Genomic DNA, 16,023 nt, shown 5'->3' with positions numbered 1-16,023 from the left:
CTCAGCGCGAAAAGGCGCGAAAGGGAGAGGAGGGCCCGGCGCGGCTGCGGCGGTGAAGCGGGGAGGCGGCTCCGGGGCCCGCCTTCCGCCCTCACCAGGCTGCCCTCGGCCAATGGCGCCTCCGCGGCAGCAGCACGTGACGGAGGGAAAGGCGGCGGCGACGGGTGCCTCGCGCGCGCGGGACGAGGAGGCCGGCCCCGCCCCCGCCCCGCTCCCCTCAGAAGCGCCGTCGGCGAGGAAGAAGAGGAGGCGGGATGGCGGCGCGGCTCAGCGAGGGGGCCATCGCGGTGAGAGGGGAGGCGGGGAGGGGGCCGCACTCTGCACATGCTCACGCGCTCCCGCTTTCTCTGCCGCGGCTTTTTAGTGAGGCTGAGGAGAGCGGGAGCCGCCAACCCCGGATTAAGGACTCCTAGCGCTTTCCTGGCGACTTTGCAAGTAATATGCATGTATTTGCACGTGGTTAGAAATCCAGTTCGGGAATACACGAAAGTACACGTGTGTGTGTGTATGCAAGAACGTGCATAACTTACAATTGGTTACATAAGTTTGCTTATACGTGTATGTTTTCCATTTTACATACTTGTATATACAGTGGTACCTCGGGTTACAGACGCTTCAGGTTACAGACTCTGCTGACCTAGAAATATTGCCTCGGGTTAAGAACTTTGCTTCAGGATGAGAACAGAAATCGCGCGGCAGCAGGAGACCCCATTAGCTAAAGTGGTATCTCGGGTTAAGAACAGTTTCAGGTTAAGAACGGACCTCTGGAACGAATTAAGATCTTAACCCGAGGTACCACTGTAATCCCATATGTATGTTACCCTGCCAGGCTGGCCTGCAGCCACAATAAAAACATCAGAAACCATTTTTTAAAGTACAGAACAGTCTGGCTACTGAAGAATGCCTGTGTATCCACACACTTATTTGCATCAATATGAACTGCAAGGGGAGAGAGACTTTCCCCCTGGCAGTGGCTCTTTCCACCTGCCTTGCCCCCTCCAACCCTGGCAGCCTTCATGGGAGAGCTGCTCCAGAGTGTTACGGAAATTACGGGGGGGGCACATCTTTAAAGTTAAATATTACAAATATTATGCCTGAATGTATCCTTTCAACTTGACAGCTCAGGGAAGTTACCTAGCTTTAAAAATAATATATAAAATCATCACCTTTCCCAGTTTCCTCCATTCCAAAGCTATTTTCCCCTTGAAAAGGGACTCCAGGAAGTTCCCAGAGGTGACAATTGCTCGGCTCATTGTTAGCCAAAGGAAGCCAAATCTCATCACCTGACTCGCCTCAGGCTCCAGACATGCAAAGGAACTTCTATTGTACTTTTGGGTGGTGGGTACGCAAGACATATTTGTCTATGCTCATATTATACCCGAGTCTTGCCCTGCCATGTCTGCTTATGCTAATCTTGTACCAAGGACTTGTCTGGACATGTTTGCCAAGCTTAACGCCTCCCCTTTTGTGACATGTCCATGATATAGCAATGATGCTGTACAAACTGTATTCTGGGATATGGTGGGAAAGTTTTAAAAGTCTTTGTCACCCCATCCTCGGGGATCAAATTTGCTCTTTGAACCTATTGCACAATAAACTTTGGTCTACAGCTATTGGCTCCGGTTGGCTGGACTCCTTCCTTTATTCCGCAGGGACCCGGGGGCTCTGCCCGACGAGCTAGGTGACTGAGCAGCCTCACACCTAGATTTTTTCCATAACGTTAGGAAGAACTGCAAGGGGAGAGAGACTTATTTTTATTTATTTGTTCATATCCCACCTTTTCGCCAAAACAGGGACTCAAGGCGACACAGGGTAGAGTTGTATCAAGCGTTAGCCCTGCTCAAAGTAAACCTTTTTTCATTAACGTGTGATGAATAGCTTAGTCTTTTAACCCTGGGCCCGGTTTCGGCCGGGGAGGGTGGGATACAAATAAAAGTTGCTTATTATTATTATTTCAGTGGGTCTCCTTTGAGTGATATGTAGTCCAGAAAAATACTATAATTTATTAGCTGCCTTTCACCATAAGTTTCCTGGGCAGGGTACAACAATTAAAACACAATGTTTAAAACAGTTTAAAACAACTTAAAATCGCAGATAAAAGGTCGGCTCTCACTGGGTGCCGAACACTGAAGGGCTGCAGGTTCCCCACTCCCTGTCTCCTAGATATGCTCCTTTTGCAGGCTGGGGAAGCTGGAATTGCCTGTTACGAAAAAGGAGCAATGCAGAAGCAAGCACCAGGTGGCTGGAATGGTAAACAGGATGTGGGTGTTATTGGATTATACCGTGGGAACCAGGAACAGTTTGTAATGCGCTCTGAGAGCAGGATGTTACCTCAGAGCAGCACATGACCCTGTACTGGAAGTACATGGGAGGAGTTTGTTCTCTCTCTGCAGTGGGAAGCAGAGTGTGCAGACATGTTTTCTCTGTACTGCTGAAAGACAGAAATAAAGACATGTAGATATATTTCTGTCTGTCTCTTTCCCCCCCCCCCGGGAATGGAGGTGGGGGAGGACTGGTGTGTTCTCCTTCACGTTGAGGAGAATCGCCGATTAGAGACCTCCTTTGATCTTGCCGGGAGTCGCAGACGGGAGGTCATAAGGAATCAAGCCGGGCACCTGGAGGGTGGCCAAATTCCTCTGGACTAAGAGCAAAGCTGGGGGCTCTGCTCTTTTGGCTTGGATTCCGACAACTGGTAGCAGACCGTTGGTTATCTGATCTATGAGAATCTGCATGAGAGGTGAGAGGTCGATGAATCGTTGCCATCCTCTGCACCTAAGGAGATAAAGAAAAGCGTCTGCCTGCAGCCAGAAGCTGAAACAGACAGCTGGACACCGAGAGGAGTGTATTCCAAGGCAACGGAGCCCAAAAAGAAAAGGTATGCAGCATTTCGGGCAAGAGAGAATGAACGCAGAAAGGCTTAATTTCTGGTTCACAAGCTGCGTTTGAAAAACAGCTCTGAAAGAGCAAGCTTGCATACCAGGAATTCCTGTGGTTTAGATAAGGAGTTCCGTCCTGAGCAGGTTGCTAGGCAACGTCTGCCAGTTACTGAGTGGCCTAAAAAGAGCCTGGGAAATCGAAAATGTTTTGACTACCTTTTGCAGCTGTGGAAAACAGCGTGCAGATTGCCTGCCTGAGAAAGCAGAAAAACAACCCAAAGGTTTGCCTGCCAGTGAAGCAGTAAACAAAGACTTTTGGAGTTTTACTGGCTTGAAAAGTGAAAGCTGGCTTGAGATTGAGTGTAAAGCTGACCCTTGGATTCAGCATGGATGCCAAGAAGGGGGGAGTGCCCCTGAGTGCCGTGGTTCTAGATGAACACAGCCGGCATGCTGCACTGGAAGTGAAGGACAGGGGGAGGGAGGAACGGAGTTCTAATTCCCCCACCGATGAGGCTACTGGAAAGGATGCTGTAGCTTTGAATGCTGTCCAGTGTTACAGTTGTGGACAGGCTGGGCATCTTCAGCGGAGCTGTCAGAAGCCACGTCAGCCAAAAGGAGCGAAGGGCCGCTCAGCAAAGCCTGAAGCGTCAGGCAAAGGTCATACCAAGCCCATGGTGGAACCTGCAAAGGCTTTGATGGCGAAAGGAACCACGCCAGATGTTGGGAACGCGTTTATTATCGACACTGCAGCGACAGTTCATATGTCCCCACACAGAGAACTCTTTTCAACGTTTAAGAAGCAAAGCTTCACTGTGACACAGGCCAATGGTCAGGAGCTAGAAGCGGCCGGCGTGGGGACTGTCTATCTAAAGAGTCTGGACTTGACAATAAACAATGTTTACTTGGTTCCTGACTTGAAGTTCAATCTGCTGAGTGTTTCGCAGATTGCAAAGAAAGGACTGAAACTGTCCTACGATGCTGAGAGCTGCGAGATCTACAAAGATGGAGAGTTATATCTTTCTGCCAAACAGAAGGATGGACTTTATTTGTTGGCTTTTGCACAAAGTGATTACATGGAATGTAATTCATCTGTGTCTAACCTAGTTTCTCTTGCAGGTGTGAGCAAGAAGAAGACCGGGGTCAACAGAGCATTTCAGCGGGTGTATGCTGATGTGATTGGTCCTCTAGAACCATCTAGAGGCAATGCAAGATATTATCTTGTGTGTGTGGATCATTTCTCTAACTATGTCTGGGTTTATGTGTTGAGAAAGCCACAGGAAGCCTTGGAGAGGTTTCAGGAGTTTTGTGACAAAGTTAAGAGTATGCATGATGCTAACATTGATTGTCTATTCACAGATGAGAAGCAGATTTTTCTTTTACAGGATTTCCAGAGGTTCCTGCAGAAGAAGGGGATCAGACACAAGATTTCTGTTTCAGCGGAAGCGTGGAACAGGGGTGTCTGTGTACGGGTGAACAGAGAATTGCAAAAGGGAATGGAAGCGCAATTGCTAAGTTCACATCTGCCACATGAGTTCTGGGCCGAGTCTCTGATGTCGTATTGTTATACGAAAGTGAGAAAGGTTTCAAAAGAGTTGGGAAGTTCTCCTTTTGAGAAACTGTTCCACAGAAAACCTTCTGTTGCCCATTTCAAGGTTTTTGGGTCTCATGTGAGAACAGAAGCTCCAGGTGGAGTAAAGAATGCCAGAGGCATTTTTGTGGGGTATGAAAAGGGTCTCTACAGAGTAATTTTGTCTGAATCTGGTCAGGTGATTCTCACAAAATTTCTAGAGAGTGCTCCTGAACAGGAGAGAGTGATAGAACACACATTTCCCACTGAGGACGATTCAGATGATGATGATTTCACTGATTTCAGCTGTACTGAAAGTGATGACACAGATAGCTCGGAGAGCTCAGTTGTCACAGTCATTGAGAGGAAGTCTCACACAATAGATAGGCCTTCACAACTGAAGGATGAACCACTGTTTACCATTGGAACTAGTTCTCCAAAGAGTCCTGAGACTGGACCAGTGAGTAGAGAGGATCAGCACCTCATACGTAGGTCTGAGAAAGTTACAAAGGGTCAACCACCCAATAGGTACTCAAAAGAGTTTGCTAACTTAGCTGTTGCATGTGTTGCTGTTGTAAACAACCGAGGACAGGTTGGAGCTGTGTCTAAGTCAGAGACAAAGACACAACAGAGAGTTGCTAGCCAAGGTAATGCAGATGCACTCATTCCTTGGAAACCAGACAACCAGAGAGGTACACTGGGGAAACCAGTGGCGGGGAGTTCCAAGGATGGAACTGAAACAACAGGGGAGTGTTATGTGTATAACAACTGTTTGTTTTCTTCTCTGGATCATGCTTTGCTTGCTGCAACACGCATTGATTCTTTTGGGGGAGGATGTTACGAAAAAGGAGCAATGCAGAAGCAAGCACCAGGTGGCTGGAATGGTAAACAGGATGTGGGTGTTATTGGATTATACCGTGGGAACCAGGAACAGTTTGTAATGCGCTCTGAGAGCAGGATGTTACCTCAGAGCAGCACATGACCCTGTACTGGAAGTACATGGGAGGAGTTTGTTCTCTCTCTGCAGTGGGAAGCAGAGTGTGCAGACATGTTTTCTCTGTACTGCTGAAAGACAGAAATAAAGACATGTAGATATATTTCTGTCTGTCTCTTCCCCCCCCCCCCCGGGAATGGAGGTGGGGGAGGACTGGTGTGTTCTCCTTCACGTTGAGGAGAATCGCCGATTAGAGACCTCCTTTGATCTTGCCGGGAGTCGCAGACGGGAGGTCATAAGGAATCAAGCCGGGCACCTGGAGGGTGGCCAAATTCCTCTGGACTAAGAGCAAAGCTGGGGGCTCTGCTCTTTTGGCTTGGATTCCGACATTGCCTCCCTGGGGAACCACCTGTAAATGTGCTGATCCTTGCTCCAGGAGAATGAAAAACTTCATTTAGTCCAAGGAAACCTTTTCCTGAGATCAGGCCATTCATCCTCTCTTGCTCTAAGGAGTCAGCTGTCTATTTCTTTTTTCAGGCCATGATGCAAGGAGAGAATGTTAATAATCCCGTCTTGCAGCTCATTGTGAGTATTCCCTGCTGCCTGTCCAATAAGCTTCAAGATAAATGTACAGGAGGCCAGGTACTGGCCTTCGGGGGGGGTGAGCTTTACCATCTTGACCCAGGGGGCAAACCATTGGGGACACTGTATGTGTCCTTCACATTACTGTTCTTGCTTTAAGTCAGCTCTCCTTGTTGGACCTAACCGTGCCTCTTGTGCTTTTCTGTGCAGACCATCCGAGCTATCTCCACTGGAACCGGCCCACAGCGTTACCGGATGCTGATGAGTGATGGCGTGCAAACCCTTTCCTGTAAGCGTCACATGCACAGAGACGGTTGGGGGGACATGGCTGCTCCTGGACATCAGCACTGGCGATTTGGAGGGGTGTTGGTGTAGCTCCGTTGTAGAGCCACAGGCTTACACCCAGAAGATCCCAGGCTCAGCCCTTGGCACACCCTTCTTAAAAAAGGACCCTGAGTTAGACAGGCTAGGAGAACCCTCTGCCTGAGATCTTGGGGGGCCACCGTCAGCCAAACGTGGTACTACTAGGCTAAATAGACCATATGCCGTTGTGACTAGAGGCCCACTGCCAATGTGCATTTAAAAGAGGGTGTGGAGTGCAATCACAAGGTCTTAAGAGTTTACCCTACAGTGGTGAAGTTACCTAGAGTAACTTTCCTAATTCCTGCTCTAGTGAAGTTTGACTTACTCTGTCTCCACCTTGTTGCTTGGCCACTGGTTAGGTAAAGACTAAAGAATCTGTGGTTTTGGTTTTACTTCCTTCCAAAGAATCCTGGGGACTGTAGTTTACCCTTCTCAGAGCTACAGTTCTCAGCACCCTTAACAAACTGCATTTCCCAGCATTCCTTAGTGGTGGTGGAACATGCTTTTAAATGTATGGTGTATTCACAGCCCTTTTCCCCCTCCAGAAAAATAGGAACTTGCTTTGGTAGGGTTTGGTGGAAGCCGCCTTGTGCTAGGGGCCTCAGCATGTTCTTGAGCCTTTGGGTCTGAGAGCTTTTTTTCTTTATTAAAAACAAAAAAGGAAAAAGAAAAGGGGGGGAAAGAAAACTTAAAGGATTGTTATTATACATATCCTGAACTTTATTTAATGTAGTGTTTATACAGTGGTACCTCAGGTTACATACGCTTCAGGTTATGGACTCCGCTAACCCAGAAATAGTACCTCGGGTTAAGAACTTTGCTTCAGGATGAGAACAGAAATCGTGCGGTGGCGGTGCAGCAGCAGCGGGAAGCCCCATTAGCTAAAGTGGTGTTTCAAGTTAAGAACAGTTTCAGGTTAAGAACGGACCTCCGGAACGAATTAAGTACGTAACCAGAGGTACCACCGTACAACTGATTTCCATATATTGTTGACTTTGTCCATAGCAAGTCTACGTTTATATGTAATTTGCTCATGCGTTGTGAGTTTATACGTATCTTTTATCCATTTGCTGAAGGGAGACACATTTTTGTTCTTCCGGTTCATTAAAACCAGTCTTTTTGCTGTATTAGGGGCATGTAGAATCCATACTGTCTCTTAGTTAGATTGCATGTATTGGGAATAGAATTCAAAGGGATATTTTCCTCTGCAAATTCAAGATTTTTCTGTATAGTCATGTTAATCATTTCTATTACCCCCTCCCAAAAATTTACCAATGCAGGACACTGAATGAACTTAGGTTTTTTAAAGAGTTTGAGAGCTGCTGTGTCACGTGGCTTAACATGGCTTCAGTTTCTTGGCTTAATGTAGAGGCTATTCCGTCTCAAATTGTCTTTTTGGGAACGGAATGTTGGTTTGCATTTCAACTATATCCGTAGAATCATAATCAGTGCAAGACGCAGTTGCAGGCCTCCTTGGCGTGGCTGTCCTCCAGTTTTTATTCAGGCACCTCTATCAAAGCAGAGTCAGTCTTTGGGTGGTTGGTTGATGAGATGAGTGTTGATTTAAGTCAAGCAGTTCTTAGATCCCTGAGCAGTAACCTGAAGTCTTATCACAGCCAGGCCACAATCACGCGGTGCCTCCTTTCACCTCATAAAATACTTTCCCGCTCCTTCCTTCTTTTTCTTCTACAGCTTTCATGCTGGCAACACAGCTGAACGACCTGGTTAATGACCAGGGCTTGAGTGCGAATGCCATCTGCAAGATTAACAGGTTCATCATTAACGTCCTGAAGGATGGAAGGTAAGGGCTCAATCTGTGATAAAAGTGAGGGCCTATGATTCTGCTTTACAGTCCAATCCCCTTTAGTGTGACATTAAGGGCCAGGCATGGTGTTTTATTCCTCTTGGTATGGTTTTGCGGTCTTTCATCTTAGCCCTCAGGTCTGCCACGGCAACCTGGGGAGGAAGTTTGCAACAGCAATTTTTCCTTAGATTTCCGAATTGCCTTGTTTACCCACACATAGCCATATTAGTCACTTTTGTGGCACATTGAGGGTCTAGAAGAACAAAAAGGACCAGCTCTCGGAAGATTCGGACTACAACTCCCATCAGCCCCAGCATCATAATGGCTGTACAATGCTGGTGCTGATGGGAGATGTAGTCCAAAACATCTAGAGTGAGCGCTGGCTTCTGGGGAGCCTGATCTAGGGTTCAAGACTCTGATACAGCATTATGTCCCCTCCTTGTGGAGAGCAGGCAAGCAGGCAGCAATTTCTTACACATTTTGTATTTTTATTCTGTTTCAGATTTTGGGTAATTTTTAATGCTTTTTAATCTCTGTTGTAAACCCCTCACAGAACTTCACTTATTGGGTAAAGGTAAAGGGACCCCTGACCATTAGGTCCAGTCGTGGCCGACTCTGGGGTTGTGGCGCTCATCTCGCTTTACTGGCCGAGGGAGCCGGCGTACAGCTTCCGGGTCATGTGGCCAGCAGGACTAAGCCGCTTCTGGCAAAACCAGAGCAGCACACGGAAACGCCGTTTACCTTCCTGCTGGAGCGGTACCTATTTATCTACTTGCACTTTGACGTGCTTTCAAACTGCTGGGTTGGCAGGAGCAGGGACCGAGCAACGGGAGTTCACCCCGTCGCGGGGATTCGAACCGCCGACCTTCTGATCGTTAAGTCCTAGGCTCTGTGGTTTAACCTGCAGCGTCACCCGCGTCCCTCACTTATTGGGTAGTGTTGAGCAAATAAATCACAAAATCACATGTGACAAAAGTGGTTTCTTTTATGGGCCATAAAATGTGAAACCACCATCTGATCCAACGGTAGTTAAAATGCATTCAAAACAAGAAAACAATGGGCAGACAGAATGCATTATTTCCAGTTCGCCTTTTTCTGCTTCCTCAAGATTTCCAAATCTTGGACTGTAAACCCCCCCACCCCAATACTCTAAATCCAGTACAGTGGTACCTCAGGTTACATACGCTTCATGTTACAGACGCTTCAGGTTACAGACTCCGCTAACCCAGAAATAGTGCTTCAGGTTAAGAACTTTGCTTCAGGATGAGAACAGAAATTGGGCTCCGGCAGCTGGAGGCCCCATTAGCTAAGGTGATGCTTCAGGTTAAGAACAGTTTCAGGTTAAGTAAGGACCTGTGGAACGAATTAAGTACTTAACCTGAGGTACCACTGTACTAATACAGGGGTGGGTAAACTCAGACCTGAGCCCTTTCTGACTCTCCAACATGATTCTCCAGCCCTCTCTGCCTGGCCTGCAAAACTTAGAATCATAGAGTTGGAAGAGACCACAAGGGCCATCGAGTCCAACCCCCTGCCAAGCAGGAAACACCATCAGAGCACTCCTGACATATGGTTGTCAAGCCTCTGCTTAAAGACCTCCAAAGAAGGAGACTCCACCACACTCCTTGGCAGCAAATTCCACTGTCGAACAGCTCTTACTTTCAGGAAGTTCTTCCTAATGTTTAGGTGGAATCTTCTTTCTTGTAGTTTGGATCCATTGCTCCGTGTCCGCTTCTCTGGAGCAGCAGAAAACAACCTTTCTCCCTCCTCTATGTGACATCCTTTTATATATTTGAACTTGGCTATCATATCACCCCTTAGCCTCCTCTTCTCCAGGCTAAACATGCCCTGCTCCCTTAGCCGTTCCTCATAAGGCATCGTTTCCAGGCCTTTGACCATTTTGGTTGCCCTCCTCTGGACACATTCCAGTTTGTCAGTGTCCTTCTTGAACTGTGGTGCCCAGAACTGGACACAGTACTCCAGGTGAGGTCTGACCAGAGCAGAATACAGTGGCACTATTACTTCCCTTGATCTAGATGCTATACTCCTATTGATGCAGCCCAGAATTGCATTGGCTTTTTTAGCTGCCGCATCACACTGTTGGCTCATGTCAAGTTTGTGGTCTACCAAGACTCCTAGATCCTTTTCACATGTACTGCTCTCAAGCCAGCTGTGACCCAGCTTTGCACCTTGAGTATTTTAGCAGGGCTGGGAAAGTAACCTTAAACCCTGGTGATGCTCCTTGGTTTCCTGAATGGAAGATAGAGAGGGGATTGTGTGTAGAAACTAGCTGACTGTACAAAGGTAAAAACTGACGTGTGTTGCTCTGCCTACTTTTCCCTCTGGTCCTGCTTACTGCTGTCATGGGACCCTTGGAAAATTGCTGTGAAGGAAATGCGGCCCTTGCATGCAGCCTCCCCACCCCTATTCTAACATATGAGGACCTTCGGGTGTAGGGTGGTATATAAATTAAATAATTAAAATTAAAGTGCAGCATGGATTCTAGGTGCTGTAGCACTTAAGTCCCCAGTTTGGGTTACCTCTGCCTCTCAGCTATTGCCCTGTGGCAAAAGATCCTGGCTCCTGTTTACCTTCCCAGCTCACAGTCTCTTAACAAGCAAAGCAGGCACCAGGCGGGTAAAACTTCAGCTTTTTCTTTGCAGGAAGGTGGTCATTGTGATGGATTTAGAAGTCCTCCAGACGGCTGACATGGTGGCGGGGAAGATAGGCAATCCAGTGCAGTACACTGAAGGTAAGGAGCTTTCCTGAGCGATGGGTCTGCAGGGGCCTTGTTCTGGCATCTTAACTGCTGCGATGCCCTTTTCAATGATGTGTTTTCCCCGTCCTAATGAGAAACAGGGATTTTGTGTTTTGGCTTGAAATGCCTTTGTGTCTGGATTAGCGATTTCTTCTCTGCTGACGTCCCCTGTTACTCCGGGATCACTTCTCTCATTCATAACTCCTTCCGCTTTGGTGAGCGGTCGCCACCGTCGGAATGTGTTCGGCCCTTTGGAACAGAGTCGGATGACGCTAAAATTGAGTTTTCGGCAGGGCACATCTCAGACGAAGGATTTAATCCATCAGCCCAAGAGAAGGTGGCAAGTGTTCTAGGGAGAACCCATATTTAAGAACACTGAGTTATTTGCAACACACTGGTGAACCACAAAATTTCCTTGTCCTCACAGAGAGGAGCTGCGGGAGTTAGTTGGTTCATAAGTTGAGTCAAATCAGCCAGACTTAATGCAGATGATTTGAACTTCACAAATTTTTGGAGCGTAAATCTAAAGCATAAATTCAGGTCCAGAAGGAAAATATTCTGGAGTACAAAAACAGTTTTTGTTGTCCATTTGCTAAAGTGTGGAAATAAACAACCCTACAGCCTGGATATCCACAGCTCTTAAAGCTTAGTGTGTGCCTGTTTTAAATGCAGCATAGATGAAAATGAGATTTTATAATGAGACTTCACTATACAGCTGCTAGGGTTATTATTGTTTATTGAAATATTTTTATCCCCCTCTTAACCCCCCCCCCCCCGAGGCTCACAGACTTGAAGAGGTGGGGGGGGGAGAGAGAGAGACAGTCCCTGCCCTCATGAGACATGGCACAAAATGAATATGGGTTGGGAGAAAGTTAGAAACAAGCAATCTGAGGTTCAAGTTCTTGAGTTTACAAATAGGTCCAGGAGTTTCCTCCATCCTCTGCATTTTAATTTATTTGAAGAAGTGTATGCGGCTTAAATTTAGGTAAAAGTTTTGAGCAGTTTACAAAGAATGTACAAGGTTCTGGCCAGTGCTACTCCTCAGAGTAGACCCATTGAAATTAATGGACACGAGCAGCCAAAATGCAACTGATAAACTGTACAGTTTATCAGCATTCGCCAATGTGGTGCCCTCCGTGGTGCCTGGGACTAGCGTGAGCTGGGAGCTCAACAGCCCCCTGCTCTGTACACTGCTTTGACTGGTTGAGCAGCTGCACGGAAGTCCGCAAGGGAGCATGTTAGACTTTCCTTGCCAGCTCTTGCCACTGAAATGGCTTTTCCCCCTTTGCTTCCCAGGCACTTTGCAAGCAGGGCAGCAGCAGAGCTCTGGGAGCCTGGCAACCAACCAAGCCCCTAGCAGGCCAGCACATCCGAATGAGAGCACAGTCGCAGCAGCCACAGCAGCAGGTAAATGGTCCAGGATGTGTGAAGCAGAGAGAGAAGGAGGTTTGATGAGTAGCAAAAGAAGGTGGTGTCTTGCTGCTCCCATGCGGCTTGGCTTCTCTTGTCTGTGTGAGGTCAGGGTTGCATTAAAAACCACTGGTCAAAATGTTACTTGCTGCAATTTGAAGGGGGGGAAGTGGTGGTGGTTGGTTGGTTTATGGCTGAAGGCCCTTCCCAGTCTTGAGATCTGTGTAGGTTTTAGTTAGGGGTAGCCAATGTGGTGCCCTGCAGATACTGCCAGGCTCCAGCTCCCGACAGCACCTCTGACCATTGGCCAAGGTGGCTGCTGGGAGTTGGAAGCCAGCTGTGTCTCGTGGAGGGGCCATCCCTGCGCTAAGCTCATTCTGGCCTCACAAGAACTGGAGAGATTTGGGCTGCCCTGTGCTAAGTCAGGGCTGCCACCGTTCTTAAATACCCAGAGCAAACCCATGGGAATTGATGTACGTGGCTCACATAGGCCCAGTGGATCCACTTTGTCGTATGCGCTATAGGATCTTTTGAGCGAAAGGGCAAAGAGGTTTTGCTCAGTGGGCGCCCATTTCATAGGGATGTAGGAAGCTGCCTTATACAATGCCCCTCTAGCGCAGTATTGTCTGCACTGGTTGGCAGAAGCTCTTGAGCAAATTTTTTCAGCAGGGGGCCGGTCCACTGTCCTTCAGGCCTTGTGGGGGGCCAGACTATATATTTTTTTTGGGGGGGGGATGAATGAATTCCTATGCCCCACAAATAACCCAGAGATGCATTTTAAATAAAAGGACACATTCTACTCATGTAGAAACACGCTAATTCCTGGACCGTCTGTGGGCCGGATTTAGAAGGCGATTGGGCCGGATCCGGCCCCCGGGCCTTAGTTTGCCTGCCCATGCTCTTGGGGTTTCAGGCAGGGAGCCTTTCCCAACCCTAGGTGGAGCTGCAGTCAGGGATGGAACCTGCATGCAAGGCAAGTACTCTGTCACCAGGCGCTGCTGTCGTTCGCTCTGGTGGCCTCTGCACGGAGCCAGCCTTGAAATGGGGATGGGGGAGCACCTCTGGCCCTCCAGCTGTTGCTGGACTCTCAGCTCCCATCATCCCCTGCATGGCCAGTGGTCAGGGTTGGTGGGGATTGTAGCCCAGCAGCATCGGGGGGGGTACAGATATTTCCTTCCCCCTACTTTAAATGGAAAGCCAGAAAGTCCAGCAGGTGGGGGAAAGTAACATCAAAGCATACTGGACTTGATTTGCCAAAGGTTTCTCTTGGTGCTTTGCTTGACTCTGAGCTCTTTGAGTTTGGCTCCTGGCTTGTTGGCAACAAACGTTTATAATTAAAATTGCCTTTTTGTTTCCAAGGGGTGAGTGGTGCTAACAGGGAGGATGGTGACACGGAGTTGAAAGGCAAATTGAAAAAGAGAGGCGGACGCTGAAATTGAAACAGAAAAATAATTTTTAGCCCCTGTCAGGTTACAGCGGAGCTTCATTAATAATGATAGAGCCAGTCATTTTCGTAGCTTGCAGAAAATTATCAGAGGCGCGCACTGTAATTGTTATCTAAATGAGGAAACACAGCTTTGTGCTGGCATTTGATAGGCAGCTTAATTCTTTTTCTCTCCCCCCCCTTTTTTTACTTTTTATTAAGGCATTATTTCACAACAGCGAAACAAACTGTGGTGCAGCGTAAATTATTCAGCATAAGAGAAAAGGAAATACATGTCTTGCAAAAGGAGTTTACATATCGGAACAGCTTGTGTATATATTGCTAACATTATAAAACTTCCGGAGGCAGACTAGTCGGTTGCAACAAAAACCCCTGCAAAAGTGTCTTGTTGCCACCTCAGAAAAGACAATGCACATTTATTAAGGTGCGATCCCTCGTAGGCGGCAGCCCATTTCACTAGAGGTGCAAAGCGTAGGCCAGAATAAGTATGTTTTAAGTCTTTAAGATGCTGAAAGGATCTGTGTTGATTTTAATATTGTAAACACCCTCCCTCACCCCCCACTGGTGCTGCAGTTTGTCCTCTTTTTCATGGAATGTGCAATTCAAGTGATAACAGAGAATGTTAGCAAACTGCATAATGAGGCTTTCCCCTCCTTGCAATACTCAGTGTGCCTGGTGGGGGGCAGCGTTTGCACACAGAATTGCTATAGAAGGGTACAAGGCACTAGACTGTGAACTGTCACAGGGTGCCAGCTGAGTGTTGCGGTGATTGTTCCCTTTGGGCAGAGCAGGATGCTCTTGGCCATAAAAGCTAAATGCAAAACAACAACAAAAAGTTGTGGTAATAGCTTGTACCAGCTCTTGCCTTTGCTTGAGATATTGAAGGGTTAGGGTGGGGGAAGTGGCCGAGTGGCGCCAGAATCAGTCTGTCCTGGGTTTTGGTCAATACATAGAAGGAGCTCAAGTGCCAGGGTATCTTGATGTCGCTGCTGCGCCGCAGAGCTGAATCCCTGATCGTAGGATTGTAGAGTTGGAAGGGACAGTGAGGCATCTAGTCCAACCCCCTGCACTGCAGGAGTCACTGCTAAATAACCCCCAATTTATGGCCATCCAAGCTCTGTTTAAACAAACTCCAGCAAACGAGAGCCTGCCACCTTCTGAGGAAGTCTTTTCCACCATCGAACAGCCTTTGCTGCCAGAAAGTTCTTCCTAATGTTTAGCCCGATACATCTCTTGTCTTTAGGGTCTGCGTCAAAATACATCACTCCTTCAAAGGTGCCTGGGAAGGCAGGCAGCTCCAGCTTCCTGAGCACCCCTGGGGGCTCCCAGACCAAAGTGGTGCCCATTGCCAGTCTGAACCCGTACCAGTCCAGGTAAGTTGTCCAGCGTGAGGGCCTGCCACCACCACGGCCTGGACGCCCTGGGCACTCAAAGCTGCGTTAGCTTCACGTCAGGGCCTGCTGCCCCACTGCCCTATGCTTGTGTCTCTGGTCTTAATTGCTTAGCCCCAACTACTGTGGGATTAACCTCTCCCGGTTGGGTGACAAATTAATTTTTAGGAAGTTGATTTTGAAGCCTGCAGGTGCCTCTCTTTTTTGGGGGGGAGGGCTTTGCTCCTGTGGCACAAAGTCTGCAGAATCCGATGCAAGCTGCGCTCTTGAGTGCACGTGCGCGCGTCTTTGCCTTGTTTTTCTTCCCAGCGAAAACAGAGTGTCCTTCCCGACTGCGTTCCTAGCAGGTGGCTTGGGCATGGCAGGCTTCCATTGTGCCTGTTTACCATCCTTGTTCCTTTGCGTTTCGGGTTTCCAATGCTGCCGTGCTTCATTCAGCAAGTCACTGGCTGTAGTCATTGGTGTAAATTGTGGGGGAAGGCAAAGAATAGGGAGCTTACTCCTACTGCGGCAGAACAAAGGGGCTTTTGTGCTGCGAGATGTACGAGAGCTATGAGCTGAATGCCACTTATTCCATATGCACATCTGATGAAGTAGGCTGTTGCCTACAGAAGTGCCTGCCAGGCGTGTTCCTTTGTCTCTGCCCTGTAGGTGCTCTGCTGGGTGAGCGGGAGGCGGTCCCTGGATCAGCCATTGGCTGTCATGAGGCTCGTAAGGCGGGGTTGGAGGCCCTTTCAGCCTCATTCTCTTGTGGTGGGCAACCTTCTGGAGAGCCCACATGCCAGTGCTGGGCGTGGCTGGAGGCAGAATTGGGTGGAACACCAGATTTGATCAGAGAACTGTATTCCAGTGGGATTGGTGCCAGTGGTTTCTGTAGGACCACATCTCTTACCC

General features: G+C 48.1%; 1 protein-coding gene across 1 annotated transcript in view; it reads left to right on the top strand.

The window, feature by feature from the left end:
- The first annotated feature begins 180 nt into the window (after positions 1-180).
- RPA1 (replication protein A1) overlaps positions 181-16,023 on the top strand; it is a 37,849-nt gene continuing 22,006 nt past the window's right edge. Inside the window, exons 1-7 of the mRNA XM_053366566.1 lie at positions 181-287; positions 5,915-5,962; positions 6,170-6,248; positions 8,015-8,123; positions 10,790-10,878; positions 12,181-12,291; positions 14,982-15,111. Of these exons, the coding sequence (XP_053222541.1) occupies positions 255-287; positions 5,915-5,962; positions 6,170-6,248; positions 8,015-8,123; positions 10,790-10,878; positions 12,181-12,291; positions 14,982-15,111 (599 nt within the window). The 5' untranslated portion in view covers positions 181-254. The remainder of the gene's footprint in view (positions 288-5,914; positions 5,963-6,169; positions 6,249-8,014; positions 8,124-10,789; positions 10,879-12,180; positions 12,292-14,981; positions 15,112-16,023) is intronic.

This window comes from Podarcis raffonei, chromosome 15 (genome assembly GCF_027172205.1).
Source record: "Podarcis raffonei isolate rPodRaf1 chromosome 15, rPodRaf1.pri, whole genome shotgun sequence".
Taxonomy (NCBI): Eukaryota; Metazoa; Chordata; class Lepidosauria; order Squamata; family Lacertidae; genus Podarcis; species Podarcis raffonei.
This window is presented reverse-complemented; position numbering and strand designations above follow the sequence as displayed.